The 23,466-nt window shown below is 35.7% G+C and overlaps 1 protein-coding gene across 2 annotated transcripts in view; it reads left to right on the plus strand.

Moving 5' to 3' along the window:
• The first annotated feature begins 484 nt into the window (after positions 1 to 484).
• SECISBP2 (SECIS binding protein 2) overlaps positions 485 to 23,466 on the plus strand; it is a 32,376-nt gene continuing 9,394 nt past the window's right edge. The window contains exons 1-14 of one of the 2 annotated variants that reach the window (XM_070938700.1): positions 485 to 592; positions 4,075 to 4,220; positions 5,156 to 5,399; positions 6,717 to 6,885; positions 7,356 to 7,588; positions 9,173 to 9,236; positions 9,635 to 9,792; positions 10,280 to 10,429; positions 12,110 to 12,211; positions 13,507 to 13,647; positions 13,797 to 13,935; positions 15,516 to 15,685; positions 17,981 to 18,152; positions 19,986 to 20,145. In XM_070938700.1, the coding sequence (XP_070794801.1) occupies positions 563 to 592; positions 4,075 to 4,220; positions 5,156 to 5,399; positions 6,717 to 6,885; positions 7,356 to 7,588; positions 9,173 to 9,236; positions 9,635 to 9,792; positions 10,280 to 10,429; positions 12,110 to 12,211; positions 13,507 to 13,647; positions 13,797 to 13,935; positions 15,516 to 15,685; positions 17,981 to 18,152; positions 19,986 to 20,145 (2,078 nt within the window). In that variant the 5' untranslated portion in view covers positions 485 to 562. The remainder of the gene's footprint in view (positions 593 to 4,074; positions 4,221 to 5,155; positions 5,400 to 6,716; positions 6,886 to 7,355; positions 7,589 to 9,172; positions 9,237 to 9,634; positions 9,793 to 10,279; positions 10,430 to 12,109; positions 12,212 to 13,506; positions 13,648 to 13,796; positions 13,936 to 15,515; positions 15,686 to 17,980; positions 18,153 to 19,985; positions 20,146 to 23,466) is intronic. The other variant, XM_070938701.1, reaches the window with a different exon arrangement.

Consider the following 23,466-nt stretch of genomic DNA (forward strand, 5'->3'; position numbering starts at 1 on the left):
TGTATAGGGTTTTAAGTGACTTAATTTTGAAGGGGGAAAAAGCCAGTGGTGGGATTCAAGTAATTTAACAACTGGTTGTCTGCCCTAATGATTTCTTCCAACAATCAGTTTGCCAAACTGCTCAGAAAGTTAACAACCGGTTCCCCCGAAGTGATGCGAACTGGCTGAATCCCACCACTGAAAAAAGCGTCTACTGACACGAACTTCCAGAAAAACTAAAAGGATAGTGTCGTATTGTAGCCAAGGTTTTTGTCACTTCCTCTCGGAGATTGGGTACCAAAAGCTCTGACGATGGCCTGCTCTGCCTCTGCAGCTGGATGCGGCTTCCTCGAGAGAACCTTCGAACACTTCCGCCTGCAAGCTTCTCTTTGCCTCTGGCGTCATGACGACCGTCATGTGACGACTACACTGCTGCTGATTGGCCGTGAGCCCCGGAGGCTCCGGCGTCGCTTCCACGACGGTTTTTGTGCGCGCCAGCTGGGTTTGTGGTGGAGGGTAGGGTAGAAGTCGCCGTTAGCGAGGCATTGGCCTTTGCTTGCCCCTTCCTTTTTTTTCCCCCGCCATGACTTCAGAACGGGGAGCGGGCAATGAGGTAAGCGGGGAAACGGCGGTCAGGCTGGGTCTGCGGAGAACTAAAAATAAAGACCGGCTTTTCTTTAAGTCGCCCTGGCCGTTGTTATGTAACCGGCAGCAAGAACTAAACCCCCCTTTCCCCCCCCCCCCCGCGATCCCGGTAAAGAGAAAGAAAAGGAAGCCTCTGCCTGAGGTTTCCTCTTGGTGCTTTACGACGGGAGCCTCGAAGTGAAGGTGTAAAATGACAGTCTTTTCAGTTCAGGTGGGGAGTCCTTCCTTCCCTGGGGAAGGAAAAGCAAATACAAGCGAAGATTGATCTGGTGGGCGCAGCCAGTGGCCCTGAGGAAAGGCACATCTCGAGTGTGTTTTCACAACCCGCTAAATCGTAGTTAACGAACTGTAGCGGAAAGTCCGAAGCCAAACGAAATGCGTCACATTAAACCATAGTGTGGTTTATTTTCGTTTTAGATCAGCAAGTTATTTGAATACAAACCGGCGTGTTTGTTAACCATGGCTTACTGTTAAAATATTATGTGAGCGTAGCAAATATACTGTAAACATTATCATTACAGGAAATTAATGGATTCCATTCCGCTTCCAAGGTGGCTAAAATTAAAATGAATCTTGCCCGTGGAATTTTTTTTTCAATAGTGTATTTGGCCTTGCACCTAATTTCTATTCTCCAAAGCAGTGAAGGGGTTGCCATTTCTCTCCATTTGTTCGTTTTTCAAGGACGGTCATATTTTAATGCCAAAACTTCCCACAAAAAGCTAAAGTTCAGGAGACAGGGCTTTTTCCAATAAAAGGAACCTATTTTATTCACTGAATATATTTATTATCTGATTAACAAGACTTGTCTCAGATAACATAAGGTACATTACAATATAAAACAGTATTGTAATTTTATTTGTAAATGTAAATGATTTCAAATAAGCTGAATTAAAATAAGCAAAACAGCTTCCTGAAATTGAGCTCCACATCCAGGAATCAGATGATGTGCAACAATATCATTTTCTTGATATTAATATATAAATGGTTTGCCATTGTCTTCTTCCAGAATTTTAACCTAGTTTAATTGAAAATATTGTCGCAACTATTTAAAGAGGCAGGGAGAGAGAATTATAACAGTTACTTTAGGAAGTATGAAACCTGAAATTGGATTTATTACTATTTAATCTGTAAGAAACACTCCTTATGTAGTAGGTACTTCTTTTAACTATTACAAATATAACAGTTAAAATTTTTTGACCAATGCATGTATTTATGACCAAATTTTGTGTGTCAGACAATAATGAACAATGGAATAAGAGTAACATTGGCAAAACTGCCAAAGATAACTTTATCAGAAACAGATGGCAGCAAGTAATGATCTTTGCATATATATAGAAGATTATTTAAAATAATATTTGTAGCCAAATTAAAACTAGATGATGCAATAGATCATTAGTATTGCTTCTTAGTGAATATGCTTATCTGCATTTATTAGCTTTTCTTCTGGGAGCAAAGTGCATCCAGGAAAAAGTATTCTCTGCTTTAATTTTGCCATATTGCCTGACATTCCTAGTCAAAGAGAGTTCCCATTATTTAAGTTTATTCACATCCTCTGTGGTTAAGCTAAGAATATTTTGTGGCTAACATGATACATTCAAAATGAACCAAAGACAGTTATTCCACTTGGAGAAAGAACCAGCAAGTGTGTGGTTCCATATGGCTTAATAGAACTTATACAAGCACATTAACGGTATATACTGTGATTCCTGACAGAATAAACCAATGTACTTCAACAATATGATTGGGAATGTTGTAGAAGCTTAAGATAACTCAGTCTAATGTCTTGGCTCATTACATGGTATAGAACAAGGGAAATTGCAAGTACAAATATTTAATATTTCACTCGGATGGGGTGGGCTTTTATATACACACACACTTTGGCTAAGGTTGTATAGTATATGTTCTTTTCAGTTTTTAATTTATGAATTATTTATTTCATCAAAAGGATAATTATGATTAGCTAGTGGCTGAAAAAAATCTGTGATGTAAAGTTGCAGAATTTTCAAAATATTCAATTATTTCAATGTATTCAAATTGTCAGAGAAATGTAAAAATTATTCAATAAGCATACTTTAGCTTAATATTTTTCCAATGTGATTTAATGTGTATATTTCAAATTTTGATTAAATGTGCACTTACAGGCAATCAGTATAAATTTGCCAGATTATGACGACTAATTGCAAAAATAAATAATTCATATTCTTGATCGAAACACTTAAGTTTCCTGCAATGTCTCTAGAAATAACCACTAGAGGGTGCACGGTGAATGGGCATTTAACTGCTAGCTGAATAACTTGCTTTATTTGGTTGCTGCTATATAAATGAAAGAGCCAATGCAAACATACCACAGTGTATATGCATATTATTATTTTCAGCTCAAATCAACGAACTACAGGTCTTTTTCACTGAATGTTACAGATTATAATCTACTGTGGTGGTCTAATATGAATTGATAGATATTCTTTTAACTCCCCTAACTAGGGGTGAAAAAGAGTGACTGGCCCAAAGTCACCTGGCAACTTCTGTGCTTAAGGGAGGATTAGAATCTTATCTCCCTACTTCTTGTCCAGCTGCTACACCATGTTAATATTCTCTTTCTCTCTACATATATAAATGTGCATAGATACATAGCCATAGATACATATGCTAGGAGTGTATAATAAGATCACATGTTTCCTCTTTCCCAAACTTTTACTTTAAATTACATCTGACATTTAAACTTGTAATGCAAGACCGCAACTGGGGTAAAAGGATAGTAGGGAGATTCCTGCAAAAGAAGAGAGATTGCAAAAAGGGAGAAACTCCCTAAAGCCTATAGAACCGTGATGGCGAACCTATGGCACACGTGCCACAGGTGGCACGCAGAGCCATATCTGTGGGCACACGAGTGTTGCCCTAGCTCAGCTCCAGCGCACATGCGCACACTGCCAGCTAATTTTCAGGCGTTCCGGGCCCACCGGAAGTCAGGAAATGGGCCATTTCCAGCCTCCATAGGGCTTTTGGGGGGGGGGGGGGAGGCCGTTTTCAGGCCTACCAGTAACCTTTTTGCCATTGTGTGTCAAAAGCGGGGGGAGTGTGAGGGGGGGTTGCGCCCACATGCACAGGGTGCAGGGGGGCATTGAATTATGGGTGTATGCACGCACACAAACCCCCCCCCCCCCGTTCCCCCTGCTTTTGGCACGTGACAGCAAAAAGGTTAGCCATCACTGCTATAGAAAGTCTTTTAACTTAATTTAATAGCAAAGATAGAAAAAATATGTATCTCTATTGCCTATAATATCTTTGCAGCTGATTGTAATTATCAAGAGAATATACAGTTGGCAATTTAATGTCTTCATTCTTGTTTAAAGAGCAGAAGAATCATATTTTTTCTCATGTACATACATAACGTTTTAACTGATTGTAGATAATCTGAAAGTATATGTAATCAAAACTTATTTTGCAAAGCAGGGCATCAAGTTATCAGCAGAGGTCGAACCATTTGTCCCGAAATTTGCAGCAGTAACAGTGGCATGGCCAGAACCCTCAGAAGCATGTGTCTTTCCTGGATATTATACGACATGCTACCCATATGTTCAGGAGCCATCAGTGAATAAGTATGTACCCTGAATGTCTCATTTTTGAGGAAACTTATTAACTTCCCAAGATCTTGAATGTAATTTTCTAAGTTTGGTGAACTACATTTATTGGTTATTTATTTAAGCAATGTATGTGGCTCCCCATTTCAACAATAATTCTGAGTGATATCATTGAAATGTTCCTTCAGTATTTTAGACTACAGTATTTCTTGTATTTCTTATGAGACACTTCAGAGTTGATGAGTAACTAAGGGCTTTTTCTCATCCCTAAATGTCTTACTTTTATTATCTATGGAAAAATAAGAATAAGAACAGAGTTTAAATGGAAAGAAGAGAAGAGAAATAAAGATAAAGAAAAAAAACTTTTGAGATACCAGTTCCTTTTTTTTTTTTTTGGTTGTTTTGCTGTTGGAACAAAAGTATAGCTTACCATTTAGTCATTAAAGGGAAAATCCTATTTATATAAAATAATTCATTTCCAGAAACATACAGATAAATGTTGATACTTTCACAACTTGTGATGTTCATTATAATGTTCTCTTATATGTTGATCAGAAATCTAAACATCTAGTGCTAGCATTTAGAACTGAAATATTTTTCAGCTATCCTCTTTTCTTTCTTGGTATAGTACTGCTTGCAATTTATGGAAGAAATTCTACATCTGTAACCTAACACATGTACTTCTGAATTTTGTGAATCAGCTTTCATTCTGTATACCATGTCGTTTTATGTTTATTTCTTCTCAAAAAATTCTTAGCAAAATAAACCAAGTGATTTGTGACAACTTTAGAAAGCCACGTTTCTGCATTATAACAATTGTTTCTTTGAATACACACATACTATGATATAAAATAAAAACATACCTCTACAGTGGGATTATTTTCCTACTACAAAATGTTGATATGTTTGCGTAATCTGTTTTGCTAAAAATCAATATGCTTATTCTGTTTAAGACAACAGCTATATATTGAAGAAGTACCATGGGATACCTCCACCTGTCTTTCTCAGCGTGCATCTCAAAATCTTACAGGATGTAATTCTCTTGAGGAGTACACCAATTCTCCATATTCTCTTACTGCCACACCAAGAACACATGCAGTTTCCAGCTTCCAGAGTCAGAACATTTCTAGCAAACAGGGTAGAGAGTACATACAACAGACTTCTTTGATCAGAAAAGAATGTGCTACTTTATCCAGGGTAAGTGATAACAGCTTAAACAGCTATTTTCTGTTCTTTCTGTATTCTCGCCTCTTGCCCTTCATTTCCAAAAGGGTTAATACTGTTGAACACTGCCAAAATGAGAATCTGTGGTCCGCATTCCAGCATGCTTTTTTATCCTTAGCTGTCATTGGATTCACAAGTAATGACTGCAATAAAGAGCCTGATTACACAATTAGATCCACTGTTTCAGCTGTGACCTTTCCTAAGACAAATCAGATATGGTAATCCTTGTTCATGCTTTGTATTTCAATGCATCTATTACAAAGAGCACTATAGATCAGGTGTCTCCAACTTTGGCAACTTTAAGACTTGTGGACTCCAACTCTTCGCTGGTGAGGAATTCTGGGAGTTGAAGTCCACAAGTCTTAAAATTGCCAAGGTTGGAGATCCCTGCTATAGATAGTCCTCAACTTACAGCAAAACTTTTGGGATCAGAACTTCCATTGCCAAGCAGGGAAATTGTTAAGTGATTGGCACTCAATTTTACAACTTTTTTTTCTCCACTGTTATTAAGTAAATCACCCCGGTTGTTAAATACATCCCTCACTGACTTTGCTTGTTGGAGGTTCCCTGGGAAGGTTGCAAATAGAGATCATGTGACCCTGGGACACCACAGCTATCATAAAATGCATGCAAGTTGCCAAGCACCCAAATTTTGACCACATAACCTTGGGGATGCTGTGATGGTTATAAGTGTGAGCACCAATCAGAAGTCACTTTTTTTAGTATCACCGTAACTTCAGAAAGTTGCTTAAATGAATGGTTGTAAGTCGAGGACTACTTGCACATAGAGTTATCCTTGAAAACGCCCAGAAGCTTCAGTTAATACAAAGTGCAGGAGCTGAGCTGCAAACCAATACTCAAATCATATAGCTGGATCTGTATTACTGCAATTTGTTTTCTTAGCAGAGATGAAGTAGTTAATATTAACTATTTTTAATGTTTAGAGGATTATCTGAGAAATCATTTTTCCCATATGAACATGTCTGAATATTAAGATCTGAAGAAGAGGCTCATCTGTGTGCGTTCTCTCTCTGAGAACCAATTGTTTAGATATATGCAAAAGGGCCTCTTCCTGCATTAATCCCAGGGAGAAATATACTCTCTTGTCAGTGTCTTTTCTTTAAGCGTAATTTATGTTTTTTCTTTAATGTTCGTTTTGTTTTGCATGTTTTATTTTAATAACTATTGAGTATTTGAATAAATGTAAATAATATAAGTGGAATAAACAGGGAAATAATTTAGAAAAATCAACTTGGAATATGTATTGTTTTTCTTTGTTATTTTGTACAGAGACAGCTGAAAAATAGTGAAACTAGACTGGAGGATAAAAGGCCTAATGGAAGTGATTTTACGTGCAGATCAACAGAAAATTCACCTTTTATTGCTCTGCAGAGCAGGAATCCTATTAAATGTGATACACTGACTCACATGATTGAAAAAAAAGAGGCCAGAATACACAGTGAGATCATTTTTCGATTACATGTATTATTAAACAATATATTTAAAGATTGTTAAAATGCAGCACTTTCCCATCCACACAGAGAAATTATTCTGAAATGTTCTCTCTATTGAAATAAAGTTCCTATAGAAGTCTTTGGGGGGGGGAATCAGATTTTGGATGTAGCTGGAACAGGGCACAATTGTGTGCATCTACAGATTTAACACCTAAATCAAATGGGAGGGGAATGAAGGGAAACAACCTAATTAGAACTGAGCATGCTTAGTGCGGATATAATCATTGGCTGGATTGGCTGGGGAAAGAGATGAAAATCAAGATAGTATACAGGGTAGTAGAATGCAGCAGCTTGAGTCTTTTAACAGAATAATTTGTTTCAGGATTTGGCCTAAATATAATAACTTTAAAATAGTAAACTGATTATGGCTATTGAAAAAGGTAACCATTAGTGTTTACATTTTGTTTTAAATTAGATAGGCCTATAAAAGTTATGAATGGGAAGTTCAAGCAAATTCCAAACGCTGAGCATCTACCAGAACCTGCCTTTGAAATGACCTTGTCAGATTTCCCAAAACTCCAAGACCTAGAAAGTAACAATCTCCTGGATCTTCAAAAGCATGCATGGGGGCCAGTGGGCTCAGCAGAAGGAGATAAGCTGCCTCTGACACCTCCAGGAAAACTTGCAATTTCAAACATAACCAAAGAGGTTAGCCACTGGATAGTGTTTGAGATGTTGAACATAGAGGTGTTGATACGAAACTATTTACTGATCAGTACAACTGCCAATCTCTTTTAAGGAAAAATGAATAGAAATATATCTCCATCAATAATGTCAATTCCATTGCATGTTAGAGAAAATTTAGAACTAAATTCTTAGTTACCAAAAATGTTCCTCTAAGTCTTCTTAAAATGACCTTCTGATCTTTTTATATATTATGTATAAAATATCCTTTTTGGGGAAAAAAACAAAAAGTTTGATTCATATAAAGAGAAAGAGTTGGGTTGGCAACGAAAAATGATTCAATTTTTCTTTACATTTGTGTATATAATAATTTTTGTATGGGTTGGTTTATTCCAGTGGTGAAATGTAAAATTTGTTACTACCAGTTCTGTGGGCATGGCTTGGTGGGGGGGGGGGAGTAATATGATTGAGTGGGCGTGTCCAACTTTTTTTTTTTTTTACTTTTAAAACCGGCCAAAGAGGTTGTAGAAAAAATGCTTTTAAAAGCCTCTGATGATCCCAGCTGAGCCGCGTGATCATCAGAGGCTTTTTTTTTTTTTTTACTTTTAAAAGCATTTTTTCGGCCAAAGAGGTTGTAGAAAAAATGCTTTTAAAAATAAAAAAAAAGCCTCTGATGATTGCGTGGCTCAGCTGGGCAATGGGGGGGGGGGCAGGGATTTTTGCTACCGGTTCTCCGAACCACCTGCCTCCATCGCTACCGGATCGGGCGATCTAGTCCGAACTGGGAGCATTTCACCCCTGGTTTATTCTACTCTATAATAATTTTGTAGTTGTCTCACAGTGAGATCAATGCACTGAATGCATTAATATAACTTAAGTTTTGTACAGTCTAGCAGGTAATAAATATTAACAAATCATGCTTGCTAAATAAAAAAATTAGCCAGGTATTGGCCAGATGTGAGTTTTGGTTTATGGTGGTTGTGTTAAATGGGTCTAATAAATTAAACTTCAGCCATAGAAGTTTAGCCTTTTTTTTCCAAAAAGTTTTGCTCAGTTAAAGGATTGAAGTTCTTCAGTCCTTTTTACTCCCCCTCCCCCATTCTTTTATGACTTTAGCTTCATTTATTACATGCAAATAGATAGGAAATTCAGAGTTATAAGTAATAATGACGAATTTGAAAAATATAAACCCACCTATTTCCAACAAATTCTGTATAAGAGACTTAAAGATTTTAAAAATAAGGATTTAAAAGAAGATTTTTATTCCTGTCTGGCAAAAAAAACCCTGTATGTATATATGTATTTGTATTTCATTTTCAGTAGCTCATGTAATTTGTAGTTGAATGTAACTAAATATGGATTTTCCATTGTACATAAATTACATACTGGATCCCGAAGAATTCCTTTAATGAAGCAAGATGTTTTCTGCAACAACTGAAGCTATTCTGGAACAGTTTTTTATTTTATTATGAACTATTATTTAATTTATTATCATGGTGAGGCTATACTTTCTGATTGACTCTTGAGTAGAGATGCATGTGATAAATTATTTTTAAATTACACTAAGTTGTACATATTTTCAACTAAAGGTGTTAATATTTACTATAGGGTGAAGTATGTCGGAAAAAGCATTTACCAACAAGACCCTTAAGTTCTTCATCAGATCCCGGAGGTAAGCACTATCCAGCATGATATAACTTGGCTTCATGTTGATGCTGTATCCTGCTACTTTAGAATTAGAAAGCATTAATTCATATTCCAGTTCTTACTTTATAAATACATGTGCTTAAAATCCATTCATTCTGTGGATAAAATATCCATACATGTAATTAGTCTGTTTCAACATATACAGTAATTATTGAGGATCTCCTGTTTTCATTTTATACATAAAATCATGATTTCATATAAGGTCAACTCTTAGTTTACTCTGATATTAGTTTGAATAATACATTATGTCCTCAGTTCCTCAGGCAAGAAAATAACCAGGCTCAGAGAGCACCAAAGACCCCTGATTTCAACTCTTAGTTTACTCTGGTATTAGTTTGAATAAAATATTCTGTCTGTTCTCAGTTCCTCAGGCACATCCAGGTCTTTTCACTGAAATACCCTTATCTTGGGCCACTGTGCTTTCTCAAACTCCCAAAAAAGTTGTTCCAGTTCCAGCTTCAATTCTGGCAAGCAATCATTCTGGAAGTAAAATAACAGATAATGCTGCTGAGGATTACAAGGTATGAAGTTTCCAAGCTCTTTCACTGTTTTATAATTAACCAGAACTTAGTGAACCTGCAGTATAAAATAGCTAAATGCATGGATTTGTAACAATGATAATTGTGATAAAAATCAAACACATGAATAGCACTCTTGCCTTGAATTAATAAAATTATTTCTCTAGAATATTTTTAATACAAGTGGTATAAAAATGTTTTAAATGAATATATGAGATTAAGTAACCCACATTTTTCTTTCTTTTTCTGTGCATAATGACTCTCCTGATCAACTTTCATTGACTTTCACTATATACCTCTTCTTCTATTTATACTTATTATTTATCTACATTTATTTATTTAAAATATTTATATGGCCACCCATCTTAAACGTCTCTGGGCAACTCACGATAACAATAATCCAATAAATAAAAGGATCATACTCTACAATACAGTCTTGGCTTTGTTTTATATCTCTCCTAAGAAATTATATTTACTTCTATTTATACAGCATTCAGAAAGAAGAGAAAATGCAAGTAACCTTGAAGAAACAGCAAATAAAAAGAAGAAGAAGAAGAAGAAAAAAAAACCCAGATCATGCAGTGAAGTAGAGAAACTTCATATCCAGAGGATTTTAATTCAAGACCCTCCAAGAATTCAGGTGCTAAAGCTAATTATCTGACTCAACTATTTATTTATTTATGTGCTTGTGAAGGAATTATAGCACAGCATAATTTAAAGAAATAAAAAATAATTATAATTTAAACTTCACAGGACAATCAAAAATCATATAAATTTTATTTTATGTCAAATAAAAATTAAGCCTAAATTCCAGGCTTTAGTATAAATTTCTTCCCTTAATTATTTAAAATGTTAGATCCTATTTAAAAATAAATCTTTTCTCTTTTTATTTTACTTGTTAATGCCATGTGTAATAATGATAGTACATAAGTGGAGAGAGAAAATCACAATCATCTTATAAAAGTTATACATTCTACTACTAAGTAGAAAATACTTTTAAGTGTTAAACTGATATAGTGTATATAATAGTTCTTCTTCAAGTTTATAACTTTTGGATTAGTACTGTTTCCACTAAAAACTTTATAATATCTTTAACAACATTAGGGATTTGTTTTCCTCCCTGAATGTGAAACAAACAAACAAATACAGAGGCACATACACACAGTAAAAGTAGAGGGCACGAGAGAATGGCTTTTCTTAATGCCCTTAGCTTAGTAAAACCCACTGAAAATGCATCTTGGAGCGTAACTATAATATTACATTAAAAATAGATTGCTTTATCACTTACTTCAACTGATTTCAGCTGCACATTCTTAAATCTCTCATTGGGGTTTCTTCTGAGAGGGATGACATATAAGTTTAATAAATAAATAATAGCTTTTGAAAATGGTTAGTGGCTAGTTCATGTGCTTTTGTATTTATATTCTGCTTTAGAGTTCAAAAACTTTCAAGTACATTATCCTTCATAATTTATCACACAAGACTATTGAAACATATGTTTCATATTCCTTTAGTTACTAAACCAATATGCCTAGTGGATATATGAAAGATGTGAGATGCAATCCTGAGAATTCAGAATCGGAAATTGGAGAGTCTTAGTTATTACGTCAACTTAGTTACTCAATTATATCATCAAAATTAGAAATATTGTTTCTTTACATAAACAAATGTTGCTTCTCTTTTTAATCACTTCATATAAAAAGAAGGAAAAATATTCAGAACCTAGAACCCGGCATAATACTATAATGGGAGAGAGGGAAAAGGAAGGCTTGCTTCTAGGGAATAGTGTAACATAGCTTAAACCAGAGATAAATAATCTTTGGAGGCCAAGGCCATTGTAGGATAGAACTCTATCATTTATATGAATAGTCCTTTGAACTTCAGTTTGAGCTTCGGTGGCGGTATTATAGGGTTTTTCTGTCATATGTGCCTTACACCTTTTCTTTTGTGTTTCCCACTTTAAAATGGTAAGAAAACATATAACCAATATTTGCAGCATGGTTAGAAACGGCTTGTGTTGCTTTGAGAAAGAAAATCCAAGTGGGTTCTAACCTGGTGATATTCAGGGAGCTATTACGCCTAGCTGTCTACCCAAAACTTGGGGCAGAGCAATGGTTGAGCTTCTTTTAGATGGGTCTTTTATTTATATGTTTGTCTTTGAACTGCTTATGATTTTCTTTCAAGGGGTGGGTGGTATTCTTGTTTTAATTGTAAGTCATTTAAACATCTCAGGAGTTAGGCAGACTCTGAATTGTATTTGTAAATAAATAAATCGTTTCCTACCCAGATCTACCTAAACAATCTACTTTGATTTACGTAGGATATTGAAGAATTCCCAGATTTAGCAGCTGCTTTTGACAGAAAACATAAACAGGCAACTGAAAATATTCCTTGTTTAACACCTATTATTGAGAAGGCTAAAGTAAGAATTATTATTTGTCTCTATTTTCACTTTTAAATGAGTATTCATTATCTTTTATTTTTTTATGTATATTTGTTTCATCATAAAAGGTTAAATACAAAACAGAAAAACAAAATGAAACAAAAACATATGTCCAGTACTAAACAAAAAAGAAAAAAAAAGGCATACAAAAAAAGGAGAAAAAGCTGATCCAATGCCAAGTAAATTTAGCATCAATTTTTTTAATGGCTGGGGTTTATTCTTTCATTTCAAATTGGTCTTGAGCACTTTGCTCAAGTGTATTAAATATCATGAAAAATAAATGCAGTGGACTTCATTTATCAGTACACTGATAAATGATATCAATCATAATAAAGGAATTGGGAATAAAAATAAGAGGAAGATACACTGATAGAAATTTCCTTTGTCTCCACCAGTTCTGCAATCCAGTGAACAGGAAGGTGATATGATACGAAGTATCAATATCACCTTTCTTAACCAAAATTCTTGAAGACTACAAGCACTCCTCATAGGGTTTCTTAGAAAATAAAAATATTAGAGAGCTGCAGCATTAGAAAATTATCTTGGAAAAATATCCTTGCTGGTTTGCATTTTCATAAAAGGGTGTCTTGCTAGATTTTATGGTTGGCAATTTTTGTGAATAGGTAAGTACCCATGGAAGGTATTTTGTGAAACATACACCTTATAGTCTCAAAATTGCTTCATGGCTCCCAATGTATTAAGAATGGCTGCTCTACGCACATTAGAAAAGCTTTGGTAATTACTTGGACCCAAAGTTGTTTATTGATGACAACATCCCCACGCATGCAAGATGGGATGGACAATCTTATCACATATGGTACAGAGAGATATTTGAAACTAAAGAACTGAAGCAGGAATAGATGCACATGTGAAAGCATCCATGGAATATCAGTTGAATCCAAACCTGTCGTCATAATTTTGGAGTTAGTAACTAGAATCCTGTTAACTCATGAAGTTTGAAGGCTATTACCTCATAAGAACTTAGATCAGTGAATTAAAATCTACAAGTAGTCCTTGTTTTGTAACCAGCAATGTGGTTACTAAGTGAAACAGCAACAATGTGTTTGTTCTTACTTCAGTTTTCCTTTGCTTTACAGACCTGCAAAGGCTGTAAATAAAAAGACTGGTTGCAAAGTTTCTTTTTCATCACCATTGTAACTACAAACTGTTGTGAAACAAGTCAATTGCTAAACATGGACTACTTGTGTTTAGATTACTCAACTGAGCCATAGATTTTCACCCTTCATACTTTTTCATTGTATTTGTTTTCCAAGGTAATCACAAAGCTGTCTGCATTTGAGTCTCATGACCGTTCTCCTCCAAAGGAATTAATAATACCTATGCCAGATGTATTATCAACAAGAAAAACAGGCAAACAGGATTCACCAGCTCCAATAGAAAAAAAGAAAATGCAGGTAAATTTGTTCTTTCTGTGTTACATTAACTTGCTTGTGAGTTATACAAATATTGCTGGATACGTATGCTCACATTTTATTTCTTAGATAAAATTTGGAATGGGAGAAAAACTGGAGGGTTATTTATTTATTTTTTGTTCTTCCTACAGGGTACTCTGCCATCTAAGAAAAACAGAAAAAAGAGTCAGATTCCCGTACAGCTTGATTTAGGAGGTATGCTGGCAGTTTTGGAAGAAAAACAGCATGCAGAAAAATTACATCAATCATTTAAACCTCTGGTGCTTTCAGGTATGCTTTTGATACTGTTTCTCTAGATGATGACATTCAAATCTATTACTCTTTCTATTTTGTACTTCATATCTTGTAAGATGAGATAATTATTGAAAGACTTCAATAGAAGGAATAGAAAGAAAACATTCAGAGAAAGGATATCATTTTATTATCTGTTCACAGCAATGTGAAGTCAAAGCTACCAGTTCTTTAGCTGGTATTGACTGTCATATGCATCACATTTTTCCATGTAATGCTTTTTCTTGCCAGGATTTTGTCCTTGTTTTTATTACATTATTTCAATATTTGTTTTGTTTTCCTATACATAAGCTTCAATTTTTAATTTGCATCAATGCTTGTTTTTGGCTGTATTTTATGTAATTTGCTGATGCATGCTTTTTTTCTTCAATAGTTTGTTTGATTTGAAGTAAACCTCTGCCTCCATTATGTGGGGCAGGTATAATCTATCAAAACCACTATGGGGATATAATGCATAGCTCATTAGCTTTAATGTTTTTCAGTCTAAATGGTCCACTTTTATATCATAGGTAAGGCCCAAGTATGGATGGTTTTGATAGTATTTCCACCATTGAAATAATAATTTATTATTATTGTCATGATTCGTGGGTAATCTACCATTAGGTTGACAGACTTAAACACTGGATGGCTATGAAAGATAATGCAGACTGCTCCACAAAAGTTTGTGGGAGCAGTCTGAATATATCACACAAGATATTACAATAAGTGTGGTCAGACTCTGTTATAGATCTGAAATGCAATGTGGTAATGACTTCACTGAATTTCAATGAAAAGTTTCATGATTTCTTAAGTGTACCGTATTTTTCAGAATATAAGATGCACTTCCTCCCCCCCTCCCAAAAAAAATGGGTGGAAATGTCTGTGTGATTTATACAGCAAATATTGTGGTGGGGATGGGATTTGGTGCGGTGCCGATCGGCTGTTCTAGAACGGGCCGCGGTGGCGGTGAACAGGTCTCGCTGGCAGCAGCAAATGGGCCGCACTGAACAGGCCGTGACAGTGAATGGGCTGCGGTGAACAGGCCAGATGAATACCGGATGGATGCTGGGAGGCAGAGGCAGATTTTTTTTTCTTGTTTTCCTCCCCAAAAGCTAGGTGTATTTTATAGTCTGGAGCGCCTTATAGTCTGAAAAATATGGTAATTTAAACATTTAGTGTTAAACACCAAACTGGTTTATTTGAAGTAATAAGGTAAGACTGACCATAAACACTTGCCGGAGCAATCTGCAGTTGAGTGGATGAAGGTGCAAGAGAGAATACAAACCATAATATTTTATCATTAAAAAAATAGTGATATAAACAACTAATTACTTTTAGCTAAAATTGGTAGAAACAGGGCAAAAGAAATTGGCAGCCGTTTACTTTTCTAAAACTACCATATTCCCAAGAGAAGGCTTGTGTAATGTATTGCTACATAAAGAAAGGAAGCTGTTCTGTTACATATTCTTGAATTCATGTGATAAGTTCACTGCTAAACCTGAATTACACTCAAATGTAAGTAATGGCTTCAGATTTAAAGCCTCCATCAGATTATATTTACATATTTATATTTGTTTCAGTTGGTGGTGGAATAACATTGCCCACAAAGGAATCTCTCAGAGTGACAAAAACTTCGCCGTCAATTCAGAAAAATACTCCACACAATCCCTTGGACTCTAGTTCTCCATTGGTCAAGAAGGGGAAGCAGAGAGAAGTCCCAAAGCCAAAGAAGCCAACATCATTAAAAAAGGTACATTCATCTAACCACTCCAAGTACAGTATAGTGTAACTGTTGCTCCTTTGCCTACCAGCATTTCTCAACCGTGACAAATTGAAGATGTGTGAGCTTCAGCTCCCAGAATTCCCCAGGCTGGCTGGACAATTTTGGCAATTGAAGTTGACATGTCTTAAAGCTGCCGTAGTTGAGAAACACTGTGATAGATGCTTTGGCCTTCTTTAATATTTAATACATATGAAATTCTTCAAACTGTTGCTATAAAAACATATTAAGGACTAATATATTAATCCTTAGGGATGTGGGTAAGATAGAATTTGAGTGAATTCACTGTTAAGGTAGAATTGCTGAAAGTGTTTTTTGGGGACAGGCTGTTGAAATGATCAGGAATACCAAATGTATAAGATACTTTATTTTGACACAGTAACATAACGTTAGTATCCTCCTGTGAACTATCTTTTAATTTAACATTAAAAAGATACTTATTCATGTTAATATAACGCCATAGTTTTCTCATAGGATTTATCTCTCTCTTAATTTAAATGTTGCAATTAGCAACTGCCTGTCAGAGATGTGTAATAACCCTTCTACTCCTGTAAAACTACACCACCAGGTCTGCCTCATCCAATAGAACAGTTCAGGGTGATGTAACAAATAGTCTTCAGTTTAGTGTTTGTTGCCACCATTTTGTTTTATTTTTCTTAAACAGGATTGTAGCACTAAGGCCAAAAGTATGAAAATGTTTTCCCTTTTTTTTGCAGTTGAAGGAATTTAAGGGCATTTAAACTAATACCTGGTATTTTTAGTCTGTAAAGACCAAAGCCTTCTGATGCATGTTACCACATTGTAATCTGCATAAGACATAAAGAGGCAAAATATATCTGTTTAAAATAGTACTGAAAGTTTACTAAGAATACACAGTAAAGAAAGCATGAGGGATGTTAGTTTTTTTAAAAAATGAGGCTCAAAAAAGAAGTATTAACAAAAACACAATGGGAAGGCTTAGCACAAAATGTTAATGAGATATTAGAAGAAAGACTAGCTTTGAAAGAAATTGAATGAGGTTTGCTTACTGCTGTGATTGCGAACTATGGCACACGTGCCAGAGTTGGCACCCAGAGTCCTCTCTGTGGGCACACGTGCCATCGCCAGATGTTCTTCTGGTTTCCGGCATGCACATGCATGCAGGCCAGCTGGTCTTCGTGGGTGCCGGAGTGCCAGAAAACGGCCTGAAAACTGTTTGAAAAATGGCCATTTTCAGGCTGTTTTTTGGCCATTTTCAGGCCATTTTGGGGGCTGTTTTCAGGCCTTTTTGGTCCATTTTCTGGCCCGAAAATGCCCCCAAAACAGCCTGAAAATGCCCAATAAACAGCCTGAAAATGACCCAAAAAATGGCCAAAAAACAGGCATACGCATGCTGGAGCACCGGAAACCCAAAGACAGCTGGCCAGCACGCGCATGCCTGTTTTTTGGCCGTTTTTTGGGTCATTTCCAGGCTGTTTTTTTGGGGCATTTTTGGGCCTGAAAACAGCCCCCAAAACGGCCTGAAAACAGCCCCCAAAATGGCCTGAAAATGGCCAAAAAACAGCCTGAAAATGGGCCAAAAAACACCCAAAAAACAGGCATGCGCGTGCTGGCCAGCTGTCTTTGGGTTTCTGGTGCTCCAGCACGCACACACACACACACATACGTACATGCACACACATTCCGGTTTGGGCACTTGGTGCTGAAAAGGTTCGCTTACTGGTTTAGTGCCTATTGAAATAAAATAAAATCCAAATACTATTATTTCTGAATATTCGGGCACCTAGAAGTCTGCATAAGTCAGATTCTTTTCTGCATTCTGGAAGATTTCATTCACAACCTGAGCTTAGATTCCTCTATTTCTTTCTTCACAGTTAGTCATGTCTCCCAAGAAAATGCCACAGAAGGAGAAGGGAAAAACGTCTGGCCAATTTCTCTCATGCTCTTTAACTGCTAAGGGAGAGGTGTTGTTCTTCCTCAGGGATTTGGACAAGTGACCCTCTAGATATTTGGCCCATGGTGGGTCAACATGAATAAAATCTGACCTAATGGGAATCTCTAAAAGCCTATATTACTAAAGGCATTCGTTTCAACCCATCCCATTGAGCAAGTGGATTGAACAAGAATTCAGTATTTCCACATATTTAAAATCTATTCACTTGTCTTACTACCTTTCATGGGAAGTCAGAAAAAAGGATCCTAAAGTAGTTAAATTTTGCCTGCCAACATTTCAGAAACCAGTTAACCTTATTTGGGGAGAGCCTAATGAAGTATTTTCTTTTTAAGATTATTTTGAAGGAAAGAGAACAGCGAAAACAGCAACACATTTTAGAACAGATGGCTATACCGAAGAAAGCTGATGCTGTTGAGCAGAATGCAGAATTTGTTCCTGATGACGAGCAATTTTGTAAAGCCCCCAGAGAAGGTACAGGGTTCATCGGCAACCAGTCAGGTCCAGGTGCTTGTATTTTTTTTTAAAATGTGTTAATGAATAATTGGTGTGGCTTGTTTGTGAAACAGCTGCTACTGCACGTAAGCCTAGACATTGCTTTTTCCTACAGTGTGCACAAAAAATCTTGTTTAAAAATTCTCATCTTCCTTTTGCAGATGTAATTGCCATCTTTGAGCCTTTTGTAGATAGTTAAAACCTGCAGTGGACAAGGTTGGTCTTCATTGCACCAGGCTTATATCTTAAATTGGCATCTAGGATTGCCAGGTTTTCCAAAAGCAAAAGGCACCGTTAAATTTAAAACAGGAACAGTAAAGAATTAGCTTCTCATATAACCTAAAGGGCTTGAAAGTGCAAAGAAGATATAGTATTTCTGTTTTATGCTTTAATCAAATTTTTAATGTATCTGTAACTTCAAATGTAAATATAACAATAACTATAATTTAGTTGAGCCTGGATAGCTCTGCAGACTAAAGCACTGTAATTTAACACCAGCTGTCTGCAATTAAAGTAAGTTCGAATCTTGCCAGGCTCAAGGTTGACTCAGCCTTCCATCCTTTCTAAGGTAGGTAAATTGAGGACCCAGTTTGTGGGGGCAATAAGCTGACTTTGTATAAAATATACAAAAGTATGAAGGCTATTGCTTAACGCACTGTAAGCCACCCTGAGTCTCCGGAGAAGGGCGGCATATAAATCAAATTTAAAAAAAAAAAATATAGTTACATTTAAAATTAGTTATACATTTAAAATCTATAACTATACACACACATATATATATTTAGCACATTACATACATTTAGTATATGTGTATCACATTCTTCAGTCCCTTCTCAAGCAATATATAAAGTTTAACAATAAATTAAATATAAAATGTAATGAGAACATAGAATAAAGGAAAATAAGAAAACATGTTAGTAATTGTGTTTCGAATATTGCATGGAGATCATTCATTTTGGCTTTCAGATGAATGGATAGAGCATTCTCCAACATGGTATCGATTTTAACTTACTACAGGTAGTTTTCGATTTACAACAGTTCGTTCAGTGACCCTTCAAAAAGGGTCTGAAAAAGTGACTTATGACTGTTTTTCACACTTATGACCATTGTAGCATCCCCATGATCATGTGCTCAAAATTCAGAAGCTTGGCAACTGGTTCATATTTATGACCATTGCTGTGTCCAAAGGTCTTGTGATCCCCTTTTGTGACATGACAAGTAAAGTTGGTGGGGAAGCCAGAGTCACTTAACAACTAGGTTACTGATTTATCAATTGCAGTGATTCACTTAACAACTGGGACAAGAAAAGTTATAAAATGGGGCAAAACTCATATAAATATCTTGCTTAACAACATAAATTTTGGGCTCCATTGTGGTCGTAAATCAAGGACTACCTGTAGTTATAAATATGAAACATCTTGCCTTTGAAGCATGTTGATGTGATTATTTTAAATGTTAACTATTTGTTTTACATACAAAGATTACTTAAACTTTAAATAGAAATACGTAAGATATTCTGTTCTATGGTTTTCCTTTCTGTAATCTCTCCTCCTCATGTGGCCTGTCACTTTTCATGCCAGTTTCACTTTAATAATTAATTATTAGTAATTAATTCATTAATTATAAGTAATAATTTTAATTAGCAATTTTATGATGTTTGTGTGTCTATATTTTTCTTGACTGTACACCGCCTTGAGTCCTATGGGAGAAAGGCGGTATAGAAATATAATAAATAAATAAATTAATAGATTTATACTGGCCTAAATTAGTCAATAATATTTCTAAGGCTTCTGATGTATTAAGGAGAAAAATAACCATTTATGTATACAATTTCCTTTTACTTAGAAGTTGTAAAAGAAGTTGCAGAGGACCCGGTACTTCTGATGCAGAGTAGTTCAGAAGTGGACTTGAAATGTACAGAATCTAGTGGCTCCATGCAAAACTCAATTACTCCATCACAGCTGAAACCCAGCTTTCCCAAAATCCATAGCCGAAGATTTAGAGAGTAAGTACATTGGTATCAGTCATTCAAACATTGCTTCTGTATTGGGCCTGAGAGCTCTGAAAAGCGGGATGCCTGGTGATAGTTCTGGCACAAAGCTACAATCTGAATAGAATCCTTACAAGGCCTGTTCAAATGTTCAGCTAAATATGTAAAACTTTCAAACTGGATAAAATATGAAGATATTGTTTCTTATTCTCCCCAATTTGTGTAACGTAAATGTTTGAAGGGAAGTGCTACTCATACTGATCTGAAATGTTAGTACAGCTTTCCATGCAGTGCAAAATTACGTTTTTTTCACTGATGTTCAAACAAGTAAATTTGATTTGAGATTTCCAGCCAAACCTCTGAAGATCAGAAAGGGATAGAGCTGCCTTTATGGACCTCTTCTACATCCAAATTGATTTCCTCCATATGTTCAGCTACATGCTGGATTAGTAAAATTCTAGAATAACCTTAATTGTAAGCAAATTACATTTTAGGGTGGAATGGTGGATTTGCACTTTTGAATAAGCTTGACCACTGGAAATTTTTGGTTCACCAAAGAAGAAATTGACATTTTTGAACTGTCTTACCTTTATATATACCATTTGGTTCAGGTGATGTTAATTAGATGTCAATTTGGTTCAGCCCCCTGGTATAAGTAGGGACAAATATTTTCCATCTTGACTTGTGCCAGATAATAATCCATGGCTTTTCCAAAGACATTTCAGCAACTTCCTTAATGTTACCCTTTCATCTAATTGGTATTTTCTCATTTTTCTACTTTGTTCAGTGTTCCCAAATGTAGGGATTTTTTTCCTCCCCCCTAGTCCCTCATACCACTTGTCCAAAGTATGCTATTCTGATTATTGTTTCAAGGGAGACATTAGACTTTATTTAGTCCAAAACTGTTTGGTTCTTTTTGTAGTCCACAGCATTCTTAAAATTTTCTCCAAATCTATAATCTTTATTCTTTCACTCTACCTTAATGTCCAGGATTAAAACTGCTCTACATTTCTGCTGAAAAAAAAACATGTTTATATCTTTATTCTTCATGATGTCAGTTTGCCATTGCCATCCTGCTAGGGTTAATCTTTATTTCTGTAGTCCACTGTCCCTCTTTATTCTTGACCCCAAATTCCAAAATTATCTACCACCTTCAGTTCTTTCAGCTTTCAGTTGTATGTTCACAAAGTATATGGATTGATATGCCCTTTGTTTTCTTACTATTTAACATTAACCCATATTTTTTTTCACATCTCATCTTTATTTCAATGTTGTTTTGAGTCCAGAACAAGCCGCCACATTCTGGACGTTCCACGAAATAATTTTAAGCCAGGAACAATTTGATAGAACTGAAATGAGAAATATTTTAGTTATTCCAGGCTTCAAGCAAAATAAAATCTGGATGGGACAAGGCTGTAATCCTCTCTCCCATTAGGATATTCCATCAGCATGCCTGCCACATGGTCATCCCAGGGCCTTCCCTTTCTTTCCTTGGCTACCAGTGTTGTTGGGGTTTCCCCCCCCAATTCTCCCATTTCTGCAGAACTACTTCAACCTAGAACAGTAAGTTTCAGTCCGTACCTATTCATGCACCCAAATGGCTGAAATATGTATGTATCTTAATCACAGATTATTCAAAACCATCTATTTTATAAGATTGTTGTGTGCCTCTCTTTTAAATAATGTGTTCTTATAAAGTCTCCTTACTTTCAGCAAAGACAGCATTTTATGCACATACCAAATTTTCAAACTCCCAGGTTTGTTTCCAACTGTCTAGCCTTTCTGTTCTTATATAGATTGTCTATATTTAAGATATGCTGATGATACAGTTCTGCTTGCCAGTAAGCATGAAGACCTCCAGCTCCTTATCAACAGAGTCTCAGAAGTATCTGAAAAATATGTCTTGAAGTTTAACACCTCAAAAATCAAGATCATGGTCATTAGCAAACAACCCATTAATTTACTACTGATAAATACGGAAGGAATACCATTAGAAAATGTTGAAAGGATCATGTACCTGGGTTTTAATTTACATGAAAGCTGGGACATGATTAGTGAAGTAAAGACAAGGATAGAGAAAGCTCGAACAGCATTCTTCAAAATGAAAAAGATCTTCTGCAATCACGACATAAGCCTAAAACTGAAAATCATGCTTGTCAGATGTTACATCTTTTCTATCCTGCTCTACGGAGTAGAGAGTTGGTCTCTGACAGAAAACCACTTGAAGAAACTAGAAGCATTTGAAATGTGGATTTACAGATGACTGTTACGTATAAGTTAGGTTAACAAAATCACAAATGAGGTGATAAGCCACCTGGGAAAGCAAAGGGAAATAATCAAAGCCATTAAAAAGCAAAAGTTAGAATATTTTGGACATGTGATGCAACACCCAGAAAAATACGGCATCCTTCACTTAATCCTCCAGGGAAAGATTGAAGGCAAACCAGGCAGAAGAAGAACATAATGGCTTCAAAACCTAAGGGACTGCTTTGGACAAAACTCAGCAGCACTTTTTCATACGGCTGTTGACAAAAATAGGATTGCCAACATGATCGCCAACGTCCGATGACTGATATGGCACAAGAAGAATAAGAATAGATTGTATGAATAGAATAGATTAAATTGAGCAATGTGTATCCTTTTCATACTTGCTTCCAAATCCTGAACAACTATTTTTTCCACATGTAGTTCTTACAGTGGCTTCTTGGTCATTATAAAGGTTTATCTGAGAAATAATTGGATGTTCTGGCATTATATATTTCACATTCTGGCAAGATTTATAGTCATAGCTGTACTGTAATGAAGCAAGATATCTTAAATTATCTAATTAACTTTACTATCTATCCCATTTTAGCTATCTGAACTCATGTCCTCTTCCATTTTCGGAAATCTGTCTTGATATGTCATTTCTCTCTCCACAGAGAAGTTTATTCTTTGTAAGATCCTAACAAAATTGTGATTGTGTGAGGATTGAAGGTAGTGATTCAGTTATTTCTACGCAACTATATTTTTCTATCTCTGGGCCTCATAGTGTTGTTCTGTATGAAGTAAAACTCTTAGTATCTTATCCATTTCTTCTGTAGCTTTAAACAATTCAGTAGGAATTTCATCTATGCTTGGTGCTATTCCTTTTGACAGCTGGTTTAATATCTCTTGTCCTTCACTTCTAGGGAAGTTAGTTCCTGAATATATTCCTCTGCAAGAAATGTTTCTATTATTCTGCAGTCCTCTTTGTAAAAAAGATTTGAGTATTATCTTTCCAATTTCTATTAACTTCATTAACTTGCTTCTATGAAATTTTTTTTTCATGTTTCTTCCTAAAAAGCCCTAACTTGG

The sequence above is a fragment of the Pituophis catenifer genome, unplaced genomic scaffold (assembly GCF_029215685.1).
Source record: "Pituophis catenifer annectens isolate HBS135680 unplaced genomic scaffold, rPitCat1.0.hap2 SCAF_2, whole genome shotgun sequence".
NCBI lineage: Eukaryota > Metazoa > Chordata > Lepidosauria > Squamata > Colubridae > Pituophis > Pituophis catenifer.